The 16,749-nt window shown below is 44.3% G+C and overlaps 1 protein-coding gene across 5 annotated transcripts in view; it reads left to right on the top strand.

The window, feature by feature from the left end:
- The window catches only part of pax7a (paired box 7a), a 43,803-nt gene that overhangs the window by 22,292 nt on the left and 4,762 nt on the right, over window positions 1-16,749 (top strand). For 4 of the 5 annotated variants that reach the window (XM_086292666.1, XM_086292664.1, XM_086292665.1 and 1 more), the window contains exons 6-7: window positions 5,682-5,847; window positions 6,318-6,514. In XM_086292666.1, the coding sequence (XP_086148792.1) occupies window positions 5,682-5,847; window positions 6,318-6,514 (363 nt within the window). Of the gene's footprint in view, window positions 1-5,681; window positions 5,848-6,317; window positions 6,515-9,866; window positions 12,317-16,749 lie in introns of those variants that run through there. The other variant, XM_086292667.1, reaches the window with a different exon arrangement.

The following is a 16,749-nucleotide window of genomic DNA, read 5'->3' as shown; positions in this document are numbered from 1 at the left end:
AAATGTATCTCACCGCTGTTACAAGGCAATATATTTGAGGGGGGTTTCTTTTAAAAGTGTAAGAAGCGAGTCAAGACAAGATAGTTATTTTATTGATTTAAAAATAGCATTCAATTTTGCATTTTGATCGGACAAATATAGCCACACAAACTAAGCAAACCTTATGACAGAGGTGATATAAGTATATACATCTTTGTAGTGCACTTCAAAGTCATCAGGGAGCGTGGTCCCTCTTTGGGTTTAAAAGAAAAATTCAAGCGTGACTTAATGTGTATCTCATGTAAACATGAGAGCAGGAGAAAAAGAACATGAAGCGACTGCTGCCTCTCTGCTGTTAGATAATAGACTTAAATGATGTCATGTGAAAACCTGAGGAATTTGAGACATGGCTATAATTTGTTAATGCTGTTTTGCTCGTAATCTAATTCTTTAAGGCTTTGAAAGTCTCAAAAGGTCAACTTAAACTTAATTTTCTGACAAGGTTACAAAGAAAGGGACTCTGGTAGCCAAACTATATTAATGCCCAAAGTTGCCCTACAGTGTGACGAGCATGTTTCAAGGATTGTGGTTCTAAGAATTTTCTGATAGTTTTATCTCTGTGTTTCCCCTCGGGGTTTGTGCTTAATGACTACTGGAGATGCCACATAAACATTTCAGTATTTAAACAGTGAGAGAGAATAGAAGCTAAATATGAAAGGATGTTGTTTAAATGTAAATTTGCCAGCTTGTGCATGTGAGTGCTATTTGTATCACTTGGTTCGGGAAATTTCCACCAGCTGGGCTTACATATAGGTGCCCAAATGGCCCATCACAGGGCAGAAGAGAGGAGACCCTTTGGCCTGAGAGAAAAGCCTCTCCAGCACAGCTGCAATGACGTATCTTCCAGATGTCGTTCAGAGACTTAACCGGTGTTTGGGGCTGAGAAACTGTCCGTAGGAAGGGGGGTGTTGGAGGAGGCTCATAGACTCATATTTTAACTCGTATGTGTGTCAGCTGTCACGGCTCGCTGTTATCCATTTGTCATTAAACACAGCGATAATGTGAAAAGCAGTTTTTAGGTTCGGTGCAGAGGTAAAAGCACTCGTGCGGCAAGCACCTCTGCAAACATGGCCGCGCTGGCGCTCAGCAGCCAGAGCTCAAAGCCGTGTTGTAAATTAAACCGCTTGATTCTCGCTGAAGTGATGAGTGTTTGGCTTAGCGCTGACTCACAACCCAAACTCGTAAACAGAGCTAACTCCCTTGTGTCTGCCCTCGCCTGCCATTTTAAGACCCCTTCACCATCTATCTTTATCAACCTCGCTGTCCCTTTCAGCAGAGCTACCAGCACTCCCTTACCACCCCGAGCCCTGCAGTGGTTTTATCACCCCAACTGACAAATTGTGGGATATGATCCATATCTCTCAGCAATTAGTTCCAGCCTGTCTCAGTAGGAGGGGACACTGCCAAGTCTACCTTCACTATATCCTCCACTGATGCAGTATGCTCTGCCACTTTCCATCTGATAACCCCTCAGTTTTAACAGGAGCAGGCAACAAAGCCATTCCAGGAGAGCAGCGCTTGTGTTTGCTCCCTGTGTTGAGGAGTGGACCAGGATGGGGAGAGCTGCGCAGGCCTCCGTAAATCAGCTCTAGCAAATGAAGCAAATTACATTCCCCTCTATTTAGACTGAAGTTTCCAAAGAGACTGACTCCAGAGTGTCGGCTGAGGCTCATCATCTCAGCGTGCGGCTGCTGGCTAGCTTTCCCGAATCTGTCACATAGGTCCCCTTTCATTACCAATAAACATTCTGCATGTAGCTATTATAGGTAGTGGAATCTAATAAGGTATAAGCATTGCTTTTACGAAGTGTGCAAATCAATTTGGTAAAAAGTTTCTCTCTCTATCTGTGGCTCGCGCTGACCTGTTGGTGCATGCAGCGAGCAACAGGGAAACAGGCCTCGGTGGAGTCTGTTTGCCGGGCCGGCCTCTGCATCTGTACGTCACAGAGCAGTGTAGCTGAATTCAGACTAATGCTGATTCAAACGTTCCAAATAGCTGGTGAAAATATAATCTTAATGTCAAAAGGTGATACACAGTTCCCTGACTTTTAGGTCGTCATTGAGTTTCAGCAGAAAAGGCACGATGGATCGATTGTTGCCACAAAATCCAACGGGCAACTACATTCCCGCCAGTACGGGTTTATTTTTCATAAAGGAATAAATAGGATTTGTGTAGATTGTACGGGAGAAATTGTTGCAATGCATCAGTGTGAATGTTCTAACAGTTTCTTATTATTAGAATTTAAATGACTTTGGTACAGTGCTTCTGTACTCCTGATACTTATCAAGCTAATCCCACTCTCCTCACAAATTCACACTCCTAGCTACTTTAATTAGCATAGTGCCAGTCTGGAAGGCAGGCAGGGAGGGAATCAGAGAGAGGGAAGTGGGGAGTGGGGGGTAAAGAAGAAGAAGAGGGGAAGGCGAGAGGAGGGGAGGTGTGAGGGAGGAGGTGAGGGGGGTATTGCGTGGTGTGAGACAGAAGAGGATTTGTGTGTTGAAGCTGGTTGCATCACCCCTCTGTGTTTTCTGTGGATATGAAGTCAGCAGCACATTTTGTTTTGTCATTATCTCGGCTCTTGGTATTCATCTACCGAATGGTGCAAATTGGCTCCTGAAAGGCGTCACACATTCAGTACTTGTCTTTGACAAAATAATTCATGGAGGATTGTATAAATGGAGAATCCTGAAATATGAGTGATCCTATTTAAGAGAAACAACACTGACAGGTTTTTACTGCAGTGCAGTGTCACGCCTTTACAGTGTTAGTGTGAGTGTGTGCGCGCGTGTGTCATCACCGATCGGCGATAAGAAAACGCCAAATGCCACTTGATCGCTGGGAGTCGATTCTGCTGGCTGAGGGTGAATGGAAGATTACATGCAGCGAAGAGATGCATGCAGCTAAACACAGACACGAGACTTAAACTGTCCTGCTCCTTGTCGTATTTGCAGGGGTTTTTTGTTTTTTGTTTGAGATGTTTCAGGTTTGCATCTACGGCCTCTACTCTGGTTGCACTCGACAACAATCTTCACTCCCAATGTTGAGTTTTAGATCTCCTCTTTTCGCCCTTCCTCCCAAAACTTCCTCCATAAAGATCCAGAGCTGCTGTGCAGGCCTATCCAAGTGCACTAGATGCAAAAAACAGTTTAGTACATGAAAAACAAAGCACAAGTGAGCCATTGGAATTCAACTGCACATTTGTAGGTAGATAGGGAGTCATGGAGAAGTGCTGCAGCTCTCTGTACTGCAGAGAATTAAACCGGATTGGGGATAGCAGAGGAGAATCTGTGGTCCAAGGTGACTTTGTGATCAGGTTCCAGAGCGCAGCCTCAAATCCTCAGCTTCAGGCTGTGTGTTAGTCAGTGTGAGAGTGGATGTGTGCATGTATAAGACTGTGCAAGTAATGTATGCATGTGTGTGATAGTGTACAGGCTCTTGAATACATGTTTATCCCAGTCTGTGCTAAGAGCCCAGTGATTGCTGGAGAAAGCCATTCAGTCTGTGATGCATGCTCATCTTCCGTCCAATATGTTAAACATTGCATCCACTGTTTGTGCATGTTGACAGAGCTGCAGCCTGTATGGTAGTCTGCAAAACTTTCACTGTTGAAATTCTCAGAGTACTGCAGATTTCAATAAATCATGATGATATTCCAGAGTTTTCTCTGTGTGAGACTTTCCAGCAGCTGGAACAAGATGAGAAATGATTGAGATCAGACCCCTGTGCCGCAGAAATAGCTTTTCCATAGTAGCATGATAGATGAAATGTATATACTAAATTATTTAACTGAACATTTGCACTAAACTAAATTTGCACAAACTTTGTATGTCAGATGTTTTCAACAAATGTTCACAATTAGGACAAAATAGGTTTAATTAAAAAAAAAGTAGTTTGAAGTAAAATATATAAATATATAGGCAAAGTTAACAATAGGAGGCTGTGAATATGTATCTGTGAAAAAGGAAAATGGTGAAAGCAAAAAGTGACTTCAGTGTTTTAAGCGTTTTTGTGGCTACCATGATGGAACAGCTCCTTCCTAAGCTCAGATGACAAAGGGAGAAGGAAGTTAAAGTGAACATAAAAGACGAGTGGGGTGAGTCGATGAGGTCGGAGGTGAAGTGGCACTGCGGGGTGGGGTGAACGGGAGTGTGTGGAAGGAAGGGGTGTACCCCCCCGTGTCCTCCTCCCCTGAGCCTAGGCAGCTGTTTGTCTGGCCCAGTTGGAGCTTAGTTCAGACTTTGGACCACGCTCCACTACATCCCAATAGCAGAAATTTCCCGAAAGCCACACACACCACATTTGTTTTGGAATAGCTGATTGAGGGATTCAGACGTAGTCTTCAGGAGCAATCGGGCTTGAGATAAAGATTTCCTGTTGGTTTTCCACCTGCATAATTGAGGTTTGCCCTTTTCTCAAGTACCGACACAGTCATCGCCTGTTGCATCTTATTTTCTTTCTCCTAAGCACTCGCTACTAAACTGAGTAATAGTCAAAATAAAAGAAAGGAAAAGAAAAGAAAAACACCAGAGGCAGTGAATGTGTTTGAAAAGAAGCACATTCAAATTAAGATCTCCGACGGGCTGAGATCCCTTGTAGCCTCTACAAGTTTATATGTATGTTTGTGTGTACAAAAAGAGGCAGCCCCCAAAAAGCAGTGAGTATGTCGCTGTGTAAGTCCCCTTGAAAGTGTCCCTCTTTAAGACCTGTTTAAAAGGGACGCCCCCTCTTTGTGTCCACTGTTCTCTGTGGCGTATGGAGGGGCTTTTGTCCCCTTCTTTCATGTGCTCTCACAATAGCCCTGGCCGTTTGAAACACAACAGTAGATGAACTGCGCTGACAGTGTATTAAACTCTGATGAATTGCCTGTGCGAGGCATAGATCAATGTCCTTCAACCCTTAGCACACAGTGAAACCCGGGCCTTGTCTTGGTTAAATGGAACAGGTTGCAGGATCTTTTCAAAAGGGCTTGATTATATTCATGTTTTGTTGAAGCAGAAGCCTTTTTAAAGTGTATAAATCTTTGCTGTTCCAGAGGGTCCAATTTTTCCCCCCCTTTCATTCAGGGAAGTGACATTGTCTGTCTGCGCTTCAGTAGCGCTGCTCATTTTGCGAGCATTTTTGCTGTTTGTAGCCTTAGAACTTCGCGTTTCGACTCTGAAGTTAAAACCTGTTTTTTTTCCCCTTTAAAAACAACCACACAGCCACACTGAAACAGAACAATAGCTATGAACAAGTTAACTGTGCTTCCAGAAATGGGGAAAATGGGCCTCCCTCAAAGCATGCAGCAGCTTCGCAAACATACTCGAGGTGTGTGATGCGGAGCTTAGTGACCTACCTCTGACCTTTAAACGACTCCTTCCTTCTGAAGTGGACTTAGGGCAGCCTGTTTACATAGATCACAGCCTCAACCACTTAAGAAAGACAGGGACCACACTACTGAGCTCCTACAGCACCAGCAACAACACTCACGCCAACCAGCAGATTAATTGCAGGTGGCAGGAGCCGGCAGACTCCACTGAGAGTCTAAACAGACTCTCGTTAAAAACAGACGACGCTGAAAACAACAGCTGAAAATGAATCAAATCAAATCCTGTGAGCCATTTGGATTCATGCCTTTTACAATATCTGGTTTATTCCCGCAGGTCTGGTTCAGCAACAGGCGGGCTCGGTGGCGCAAACAGGCCGGGGCCAATCAGCTAGCTGCCTTCAACCACCTTCTTCCTGGAGGATTCCCACCCACGGGGATGCCAACTTTACCCACATACCAGCTACCAGAGTCCAGCTACCCCAGCACCACACTATCACAGGGTGAGGTTGACACAGCATCCAGCCAAAATATACTCTATGTTCTGTTCTCGGAGTGTAATCAAATTTAGGTAAATATTGCATTAGTCCTGCTTATTTGTGGTATGCCATCCATATTTTTTGTGGTAATAGTGTCATAAATTATGTCTGAATCATGTGCAGCATATAAGAACCATGCAGCGAGCAGTTATCTTTACAATCACATCTTTGTCACAGTGGGACAAAAATAAGGGTTGTATTATGAGCAAAGGTCATTTCTGTCCTTTACGCTTTTCCTTTGTAAAGCTGCATTTCTACGTGCCAAAGAATACACTGGCAGGACACCTAATGTGTGACTTATGACTGACTGAGCTCAAACTGTGAGGCCTCTGTGAGGATTCCCGGTGGGCCTCAGCCCAGATTTTAAGAAAATTTTAAGAAATTTCCCTGATTTGTTCTCACCTGTGCTCATGTGTTGTTGTTTTTTATGTCAGAGGGCAGCAGTACATTGCACAGGCCCCAACCCTTGCCTCCATCCTCCATGCATCAGGGAGGTCTGAGTGCTGACAGCAGCTCTGCTTACGGTCTGTCGTCCAATCGCCACAGCTTCTCCAGCTACTCTGACACATTCATGAGCCCCTCAGCATCCAGCAACCACATGAACCCCGTTGGCAACGGGCTCTCCCCGCAGGTCAGTCCACTGAACTTTCATCACTTGTCTGCATATTCCCACATAGGTGGTGTTCACACTCTTTAGTGTACCAAAGTCCCTCCTCCCCCTCCTCTTCTCACACTTCAGAATGTGTAATTGTATTTGACTGCAAATTAAAATTCAGAAACAGCGTGTTCAGCAAAATAACTGCCAGTGTGGGCTTTTATGTTCATGTTCCAAAGCCCTGGATTTATTTTAGCTACTCTAAATTGCTACATTTGTAAAACAATTGGATTAACATCAACAAATTAAAATTCATCTTGATAGCACCGCAAGTACTCAAGCTGCTCCAAACAGCGGTTTCGACTTTCCTGGGACATCTAAATCCTGCACAGCACAGAGAGAGAACACATGCAGATGAAATAATTAGCTAAAGCTTATAAATGTATACCCATAATCTTCTTCACGTAATTGTCTGCAGCTGGAGGACTCCAGTGCTATGTGTGATTTTGTTCATGTCTTTACGACGCGATTTACAAGCATCTCTGAGCAGGGTTGCACATGCTTCCCTGTAAGTTCACCTTGCTGCTCACTTTACCTCCTTTTTTAATATTACGGGGACCACCTTGGGTTTCCCTTTGAAATAAAAAAGGACCATCCCCACCCATTCTCCTTTTGCCATCTCAAAGCACGCGGCTATATGTGCACATTTGTTTGCCTTCTTCTCTCTAAATTGCTGGATTTCAGATGTTTAACCTCTTTGGACTCCTCCATTAATGAGCGTTTAAATAGGACTCTGTGGTAAGGGTTGAGCTTTAAGTAGCAGAGAATGAAAAATGATTTGTATTGATGCAAATCGTGTGTACGGAGTGAATTATACACAATTACCCATCAATACTGGCCAGTCTTGCCCACCCTCACCAACAAGATGTGGTTAACAGGCAGAAAATAAGATTGAAATGGTGTGTAAAGAGTTGAAAATGAATTTCAATGCTGCATTTGTCCACAATTACCCCGTCGTTCACACGTGTTTTATTGGGAGTTTTTTTTTTTTTCTTTTTTTTTCTTCAAATATTTCTCAAAGCAGATTGGAAACATTCTTGGTATTACCCTCTTTCTTCAGAGAAGAAAGAATTAAGGATTTTGTGACAAAAAAGAGATTTTCTCTCCTTCTGGAGCGACGGAGGATAACATGGAGGCTCACAGCGTGTTTGATTGTTAATCGTGGCACAGAGGCTTTAACTGCTAATGCTCTCACTGCAAACCTGCAGAAAAACACCAGGAACATGGAGTCTTTTTTTTTTTTTTCATTAATGGCTCTCTAATACTGGCGTGGGGTACACTGCTGCTTTCTCTCTTCGTAGACATTCCAGAATGTGTTGGGATATTAAACATTTCCTGTCATAGTGAGGATTAGGACAGGAGCCTTTGGGCAACTGTGCAGCCTGGATTTTCAGTATTCAATTACTCTATCGACATGGTTTGACAAAAGTCTTTGTATAAAACAACCTAAAATAAACTTTATTTGTTTATTGTCCTTTTTTTTAGATTTATTTCATTATTTTTGAAGTTAAACTGTGTGCGTTTTCAGCTTTCATGTGTGGGGGAGTTTCCATATGTATATGGTGTGGATGTTTTGGCTGCGCAGTAGTTTGCACCACACTGAAGAATGATGTGTGGCATTCCTATCAGTCTCTCAGCGTGGACATGAATGCTCCCACTGACAGCAGAATCAGAGTTCACTCCCTGGTGCAGCATCCCGCTGTGCTGGGCAGCTCCTATCTGTCCCCCCTCTCACTTCGCAAGCTCGTCACAGAAAACTCACGACACAGAAAATTCACAGAACAAACAACCACTTTAACATCTCAGAGTCGGAGAGGGCTTTGTCTTCTCCTTGCATTTAACCGAATTTCAATCAAACGACGGCTGGGTTTCATCTTTGGAAATTATCGGCACGTGTTCCACACCTCGCTGTTTATTTTTCGTGTTATTTTTTTTTATTCCCGTTTTTTCTCCTCCTTTCCTGTAATTGAAAAAAAAAATCAACACAAAGAGACTCTCTATCGAGATGGAAATGAGAATATGATATTGTAAGTTACACACGGCATCTGTTTGCTCGAGATATGCTTGTGCATTGGAATGTGCAAGCTATTTCTTCAAGTGCCTGGCATTGATGGCCTCGCGGTTGCTGTAAAGATTGACAAAAATTCTCTGATTCGCAGTAAATGGGCTGCGGTGGCGAGGTGCCAAGTCTGTAATGGAATCCTGCAGCGTTCAGCAGTCCCGACAGGAGCTCGCGTCCATCCCAATCCCATAACCTATCCCGACAGCACACATTTTCCCATTACAGGCAGTGGAAAAGCCATCCACACTCAAACTGGTTGCTGTCATTGTGGGATATACAGCGTGTTTGGCTGGTTGAGGGAGGCAGTATATTTAGGGGTCATGGGAGTGAAGCTGTGCATGGCTGGGCAATAGGTATGAAACCAGAAGTGTGTTTTGTTGTTGGCCTTGTTTCATTTAGCAGCACAGCAGGTGTTGGAAAAAGGTACAGGCATCGAGGTTAGGCATTTCAGCCATCCTTACCTGAAGATTTAAGCTTGACGCCTGCTTTTTCTCTCTGGTCTTTTTTTCATTTTTAATATTCCATTTGAAGTAGACCTCTTGACCTTTCATCGCCACGATGAATTTTGCACATGTAAAAAACAAACAAACGAGCAAATTGGCGTTCTTTCAGCTGAAGAGGTGCACTTTAACAGGCAATCATCTCTCAAGCACGCAGCACATTTTCAACAAATCCCAGTAATATGATGCTGCAAGATACTTTTCAAATGATTCTTTGAAGCAGCATTCATGGCCATTGCATTTGCGTGAAACCATTTGGGCTGAATTCCTCATTATTGCATGACAGGGACACCTGCTGGGAGAGGAAAGAAAACAACGGCACTTGCTGAAGCCCAGCGAAAGGAGCTCAGTGGCAGAATTTCTAGAAATATAGAGGAGGAGGGGGAAAAAGGGGAACGGGAAGCATTTCTCTTGTTGAATCAAAGTGGGAAATGCATGCAGGTTCTGTTGTAGGGTGTCCTTATGATAAGGAGACGTGATAGGGAAAGTGGGAAGTCTGTGAGCTGGATAGGTATGGTGGATAGAGATTTTATTGCTGTTTTGATGAAGGAAGTTCACAAAGTTTTGTGAGGAACTTTTTTTTTCTGTTTTGCAGTTTTATGAAAGTGTTGTGTGTTTTGGAATGACAAGGATGTGTGTCTGTGTGTATTTGAGGGCCTTTGGGCTGTGTGAGTGGGCCGGGCCTCCACACACGCACACACACACGTACATGGGATCAGAGGCAGAGCGGCTCTCACCCCTGCCTCCCTTTGATCTGTGTCCCCAGGCCTGCCTGCCCGCGCGGCGCTGCACCGTACCACGCACGCTGACACCATGCTCACCAGCGACTCCCCACAACTGTCTGAGAGAGATAAGCCAGGGGAGACTCCAAACTGTGCTGCTGCTCTTCCATTAGCTAGCGCAGACGCTTCTTTTAAAAATGGGATGAATTATTTTTAAGAAGCAAGCTCTGCCGTTGCCAAAAAAAAAAAAATGGAGAGGGGAAAATGTACGGAACAATCTGGAGCTCTGGCTTCATTCCGCCTCCCTCCCTGACTTCTAACAAGACATTCTGCACCTGAATACCAATGAGAGGGGGAGATTCATGTAGTCCCCCACATTATTAAAACTTGGGCATTAAGCCTCTCACCGGGCACTGTGTCAGCTGGCAGGCTCCACTGACAACAAATCAAAGGGGATGAGCACATAGCCTGCATTCATAGCTCAGCCACTCGCAGAGCAAGTGGGGGAATACATACTGGTTAATTAGAACTCCCATTAAAACAAATACTGTTTCAATTTGGCAAGTATAAAAAAAGATGTAAGAGGCTTTCAGAAAAAAGAGACCTGCTGTCGGCAGTTGCCAAGAAAATCCAGGGACTGTAAATCATATCCACTGGCTATACTGTTTCTGCACAGATTATTAGTGTTTGCTGTTGTTTTGCAACACTTTTGAACTCTGAGGAAAGATTTTCTGTCTGCGACACCGAAGACGTACCTCTGCGTGCGCTGGCCTTCTGCTTTGTGACAATACATCTTGTTTTTGTTTTCGCCGCTTGCAGACGAGTGTGACGTGACTAATAATTTTCTTGCTCAGCTTAAACTTGATGCTTTGTGACAAAAAAAAAAATGCTGTATAAGGAGCCACCTTTGCAGCATGCATGCAAACCTCGTTTTTTTCCCCCTTGCAGCAGAGACAGTGCTTTAGCTCTCTAGCCCCTGTTTATCTGAGCCATTTGTTGCTCTCTCCATCTTTCAGTCTCTTGAGCAGCCATGTGCTGCCATTTTCTCTTACGTTCCAAAATATCTTTGGTTGGAGCTTGGTGTATTCATAATCTATTTTTCACCTACCAACCTTCCTTCTCTCCGCTTGGCTTTTTGTCATCCAGCGATGCCTTGCCAATAGTGCTTTGCTCTCTCCCTCTCTCTTTCTCTCTCCCCACCTTCCGCTCTTGCTCCAACTCTCTCCCCTGGAGAGGCAGCTCTTCTCCCTACGCCCAGATGAAAGGCTATGGCGGACAATAAAAATGCTATTTAAATGCAAGGGTGTTTGTGTGCGGGTGAGAGATATTTCCTGCTGAAAGTGAGCTGCTGCATCCTGATAAATAGTAAATATAAGGGAATGTGATTTACATTTATCTTGCAGAGGCAGCCAATATGAATTTCAGTAAATCCTAGAAGATGGGGATTTAAGGAGGAAAAATGACTGAGACTGATTCACATGCTGTGTGTCCCACGCAGTTGAAATGCCTATAAGGTGGAGAGCGGCACTGCCTTTATGAAAGTATAGGCACAAATATCGATCCTATCTAAAATAGCTATTGCACACGGGTGTACGCAGTGTCACATGCTCATCTGGCGGGGATTTCCTTCCTCATACACAGACAATTTGAAGGTTACTTGTATCATCATAATGATAATAATAGTCATAATGTAATAATGTCTGCAGTAACAGCCTGCTTCACAGGTGAAGTGTCTGTGAGGCATATGCTGGGTGACCTGTCTCTTCGGGGTGAAGGGTCAGGGTTCAGGGGGTCATGGGATGGCTTGAGAAGAAGGAAGGCTAGTTTGCTGTGAACCTGCCCCGCTAGCCAGAGGTTTGGGATGTTGTCTAGCTGCATGTGGTTCCTTTTAGTTCCAGATGCCACTCTGACAGGTGCATGGCTGTGATTAATACTAGCTGACTTTTTTTTCCCTCTCACCCATTCTGTCCGTCCTTCTTTCTGTTTCTTTCTCCCTGTCCCTCATTGGTTTATTGGCTCTCTCTCACTCTCTCTCTCTGTCCTCTAACCTTCATCGTCGTGGGCTCATTCTCGTGACCCCTTTGCAGAGTTTATACCGTGCTTCCAGCTTTCACAAGGGGGGATCGCAAAGAAAAGGAAAAACTTACTAAAAATAAGCTTCATTGCGTGTGCATCTCTGTCTCTCACTCCCTTCTACATCCAGACAATAAGATGAGAATATGGGAGGTAGTTGGGTCCTCAGCTGGTTGTCTCATGCAGCAGCTCGCCCCTTCCAGTCTCCAGCTGAGAGCTATTTCACTATTTATTTACATGTAATTATGGCTATGAGGTGCAGATATTAACACTGTCAAGAACAATTTGACCTGACATTTTTCACTAGACCTGGCCCCTGCTGTTTTCAGCAAACAACCCCCACTCCTCCCCCCTCCTCTTCTTCTTCCTCCCTCTTCGTTTTTCTCCTTTCTCCCTCGATCAGCCTTGCTTCTTGCTTCTCTCACACACACACACACCAGGCCCTGCCTTGCTGAAACCACTCTCCTGGAATCAGAAAATCTGCCGTTTAATTTAGAAGAGGCGTTGGAGCAAGGTGCGGCGAGCTGAAGTCGGTGTGCATGTGTGTGCCCGCTTAGAAGGGGCCTCTCTTGTTCCCAGTGGCTGAATCCATCCCATAGTTACTCAAGCATATCACTAGCAGAGAATAGAGGATTGCTCCCCACACGTTCTCCAATTGCAGCCCAATAGACGGTATATTAACCTCTGGTTAGTGCGGGGCCAAGTTTATAGCTTATGCTGTGGGATGTTTAAGAGGGGAGTGGGGTGGGGGTCCTTTTTCCAACTTGAGCAGCTGTGCTTTCTGGAACGCTAAGGCCGCTATGAGCATTTAGCTTAATGGAAATTTGCAGTAACAGAGAGGGAGCGTGTCTAGCCTTTAAAATAAATATGAATTTTATTCCACTTCCGCTCATTTAAGCTTCCTTTGGTACGTGTGAACAGCTTCATGGAGCGCAGAGGGGAGACGCACAGGCGCAGAATGGCTAACATGTTGTGAGGAGTGACAGCTTGTTCCAGTGCCCGCTAATCGTCCTCATCTGTGCCTGACATGTCAATGCCCACATTCTGTCAGTGCCAATCAGCCACTTAATTGAACACAATTAGCACCCCACCACAACCCCCCATTTGCATTACATTCTTCAAAGGCCCATTTCTCTCCCTCCAGCACCAACCCCCCCACCACCACCACCATTCTACCTCTCACTCTGCTTCTGTCTCTTCATCCTGTGGCACTAGTGGAAGACACTTTTCAGTTTTTATGAATGTGCCGCGGCCAATTAACGCAGTGGCATGCAGGCCTGAGCCCGTCATCTGCTGCCTGCCACCATCCTGGCTTTCTGCTGCGGCCCCACACCACCCCTCGCGCCACCTCCACCGTGACCAAAACGCTTTAATTCAATTTATGCAATCACTGTTATTTTTAAATAGTCATTTTGTCTGCTCAGATGAGGGGCCTTACTGCCCGCTGGGCCGTCCTCTCATGTGAGGGATGGGGGGAAGGGCGGGACGCTGTGTGAGCAGGAGTCGTCTGACTTGGAGGGGGGAGTCACTGATATTTTCATTTGTTATTTATTTCCTTCATTTTTTTTGTTTGGTTTCATGTTAAGTGTTTGATTAGGATTTTAAAAGATTTAAATCAAGTTTTCATGTAACATTTAATGACCTAACATAAGAAGTCTGTCTGTTCTTTGTGTCTTTCTATGTATTAAATACACACATTTCTATATAGTTAAGGTTTTATTTCATATTTTGACTGTTTCCAAAGTCAGACACTTTCCAGACTTCTGGGCTACAGAAATAAACACTATTCTCTTCCTGTAATCACACCCCGAGGACTGGCCTTCAAATATTGATCTGAAATTCAGTGTCATCACTGTGGATCTTTAATCGTTCTTTGCTGGAGTGAGTATCAGCCAGGCAGATCTGCTAAGGTGCACAATGTTATTCTGCACTACTCAGATAACTTACAGACATTTGGAGTGCTCATTTTTCCCTGTCTGCCCCAGTGACCTCTGCCTAACTTAAAGGTACATCTTGGGGGCATTTTGATTTGGGCAGAACGGGGAGGTATCGGTGACAGAGGAACTAATCCAGTATTGCGCAGATTAAGAGTATTTGTGGAGCGGGGTGTGTTGGCGCTGGCGCTGGGAATGGAACAGAAGGGGCTCCTATCAGCTCTCCAGGCAGGCTAGCCCTCAGGCCAGTGCAGTCCTACAGGAGTCTTTGTACTTCCCAAAGCCTCCACTCTCCTCTCGCTCACGCTATATCACTCTCTCTGCTGCCCCCCTCGCCTTCTTTCTATAGGCTATCATATTCTCAGCACTCCATTTCCTCACTTTACACTTGTGAATTGGTGTTGTTTTAATCCAGTGCAAGGGTGCATTCTTCTTATTATCAGGTGCAGCAGGGACGACTGCTCCTATAAGGAGACACGAATGAGCTCCATTTCACTGCCTAACACAATGTAAAAAATTAAATAGTCGAAGTGGAATAATGTTGACTTTTATGATCTCGTAATGATTATAATGGCTGAAAGAAAACTCAGCTCTTCCGGCACATTCCCATTCTCTTTCTTTACTGTGTTTCTTTTCTCTCATTGTGTTTTTTTCTTGTATCACTTGCAGTGTTTCAGCTCCGTCTCTGTCACGTTGTTTTATTCCAGAGTGAAATCCAACAAAGAACAACTCGTCAAACATCCGCGCAAACAAAAAAATGTTACAAAAAAATGTAATTTGGCTGTTGAAGAAATTAGGGGAGGGGAGGGGGGTTTGAAAGGGCCTCTTTTTGTCTCAAGTGTGCTATTTATTTATCTGAAAGGATGCACATTGTATCCATTTACACTTCCCGCACTCACTTTGCCACAGGCTGGAGGGCTCAGAAGTTGAGAGAATTAATTACTTTTTTATTATTATTTATAAAGTAATCTATCTGTAGAGAGAGAGCAGAAAAGGAGGGGGGCGGGTGTGAAGGGAGGGGTGTTGTGCGCAAGAGGCAGGGAACGCCCTGGAGCATTGTCCTTTAAACTGGGTCCTGGCTCACATTATCTCCCAAACCAGCACTCACACAACATTAAACAACAAACGAACTCTGGGCTGCTGAGGACGCCGTATGCGAGGCGAAACAGGGAGTTGGGGGGGGGGGGGAGGCGGGTGCAGAGAAACAGGGAGAAACTCTGCTCTGCAAGAGCATGCTGTATGTATGGATGATAAATATAATGGCCTTTCCTCAACTCTAAAATTTGACAGGAATCCAAAGTCCTTTTCAACTCTTTATTAATACGCCCACGTGTTTAGTGACAACCATCAGCTTCCTGCCTTTTTTTTTTGTTTTTTTAATTCAAGACAAAAAGCAGATCCCCCCGCTTTCTTAGAGTTCATTCATTGGCTAGAACTTAATATCTGCAGAGGCTGTTTCACGAGCCACACAGAAACAGAAATATGTCAATGTATCCAGCCACAAATGGCATTTACGAGTTTATGTGACAAAGTATCGTTTAACACTTGAACACTTAGGGGGGAAAAAACTTTATGGGAACATCAAAGTAGCAAAACCCACCAATTAAAACTGAACCGTGTGTCACATAAAATGCTGTAGGTGTGGGTGGAAGAAGCCACTCTGAACATACCTTTCCCCACTAAGAACACTTAAATTATAACTGAAAACTGTGCTTGAGATCCTCACAGATGCCAACACTTGTCAGCCTCTAAAGTGGCCGACCCATCTAAAATATCCTGCTAAAATAGCAATGCCGCAACGTGTCGCGATAAGAAGTCATTTCCTTTTGAAGAGCTTTTATGAGCGTGAATAATAATAGAGCCAGTTGTTGGCTGTCCTATTTCATAAGGAAGCAATGTAATCAAGCTTCAATTAACCAATAACTAAAATGGGCTCATGCCCTCCAGCTGTCTCTCTCAGGACATTTTACTAGCTCCCTTTTTTTTTCTTTTACTTTAAGGAACCCATCCAAACATAACCCTTCATCTTCCTCACATTGTGCACTTCATCTCCATATGGGAGGGAGCATCACATGTGTCCAGCATGAAGAGGGCTATGAATCTCCCTCTTATGGATACATGTCACATGCTTTGTTCGCAGATGTGGAGGGGACGGTGGGGGTTTCCTTACTGATAGAATTAACATGTGGAAATGACTAACCAGCCTTTATGTTTCTAATGTGCTTCGAGTGTTTCGTATTTCTAGGGAGGCCCCTTTCTAAAGATATGATTAATTTGCAGAATATAGTTAATTTTCCCTCTGAGGGATAATCCTGGCGTGCAGCATCATTTGTGGACTGTTTTGGCTAGCTCCTGCGTTGGGTGTGTGGTTGCTACAAATGTGTATGCATGCGTCCGTTTGTGCATGCATGCAAACATATGTCTGCCTCTGTATCACCCCTGTGTAACCACCTCTATGATGGGCTAATTGGTTTAGCAGCCAAGGGGCCAAAGGCCAGTGCAGCATAGCAAAACTTAACATGAACCTGATGTTGAAAGGAAGGCTTCGCTGCTATAGGAGGGAAGCATGTGTGGGACAATTGCTTTTTTTTTTTTTTTACCACACACGCACACTCTACACTTAGGCTTTTTCACTTAACGAAACTCACAGCATGCGAAAACAAAATTTTTCACAGCGTTCTGGGCCACTGTGCTTCAGACTAGAGGAGCACCAGAAGTAATCTCTTACATTTTAACATATTGTGAGGCCTTCTTCTGACGAATGTCACATGCTATTACATTAATCTAGAATATTGAATTGGAAGCCTTTATGCACTGTGAATAATATACACACTGTAATATTCAGGCAAGCCTCAACCTGCACTATCAGCGGCCCGCTCAGTATGGTTTGTGGAGCCTACTTTGTGTGGGGATCTGAGGG

The sequence above is a fragment of the Aulonocara sp. 'chitande type north' Nkhata Bay genome, linkage group LG5, assembly GCF_057382095.1.
Source record: "Aulonocara sp. 'chitande type north' Nkhata Bay isolate Kocher_YH1m ecotype deep benthic linkage group LG5, A_spYH_male_GT1.1, whole genome shotgun sequence".
In the NCBI taxonomy this organism is placed as follows: domain Eukaryota; kingdom Metazoa; phylum Chordata; class Actinopteri; order Cichliformes; family Cichlidae; genus Aulonocara; species Aulonocara sp. 'chitande type north' Nkhata Bay.
Note: the sequence above shows the minus strand (reverse complement) of the source record. Positions and strands in the feature narration are given on the sequence as shown.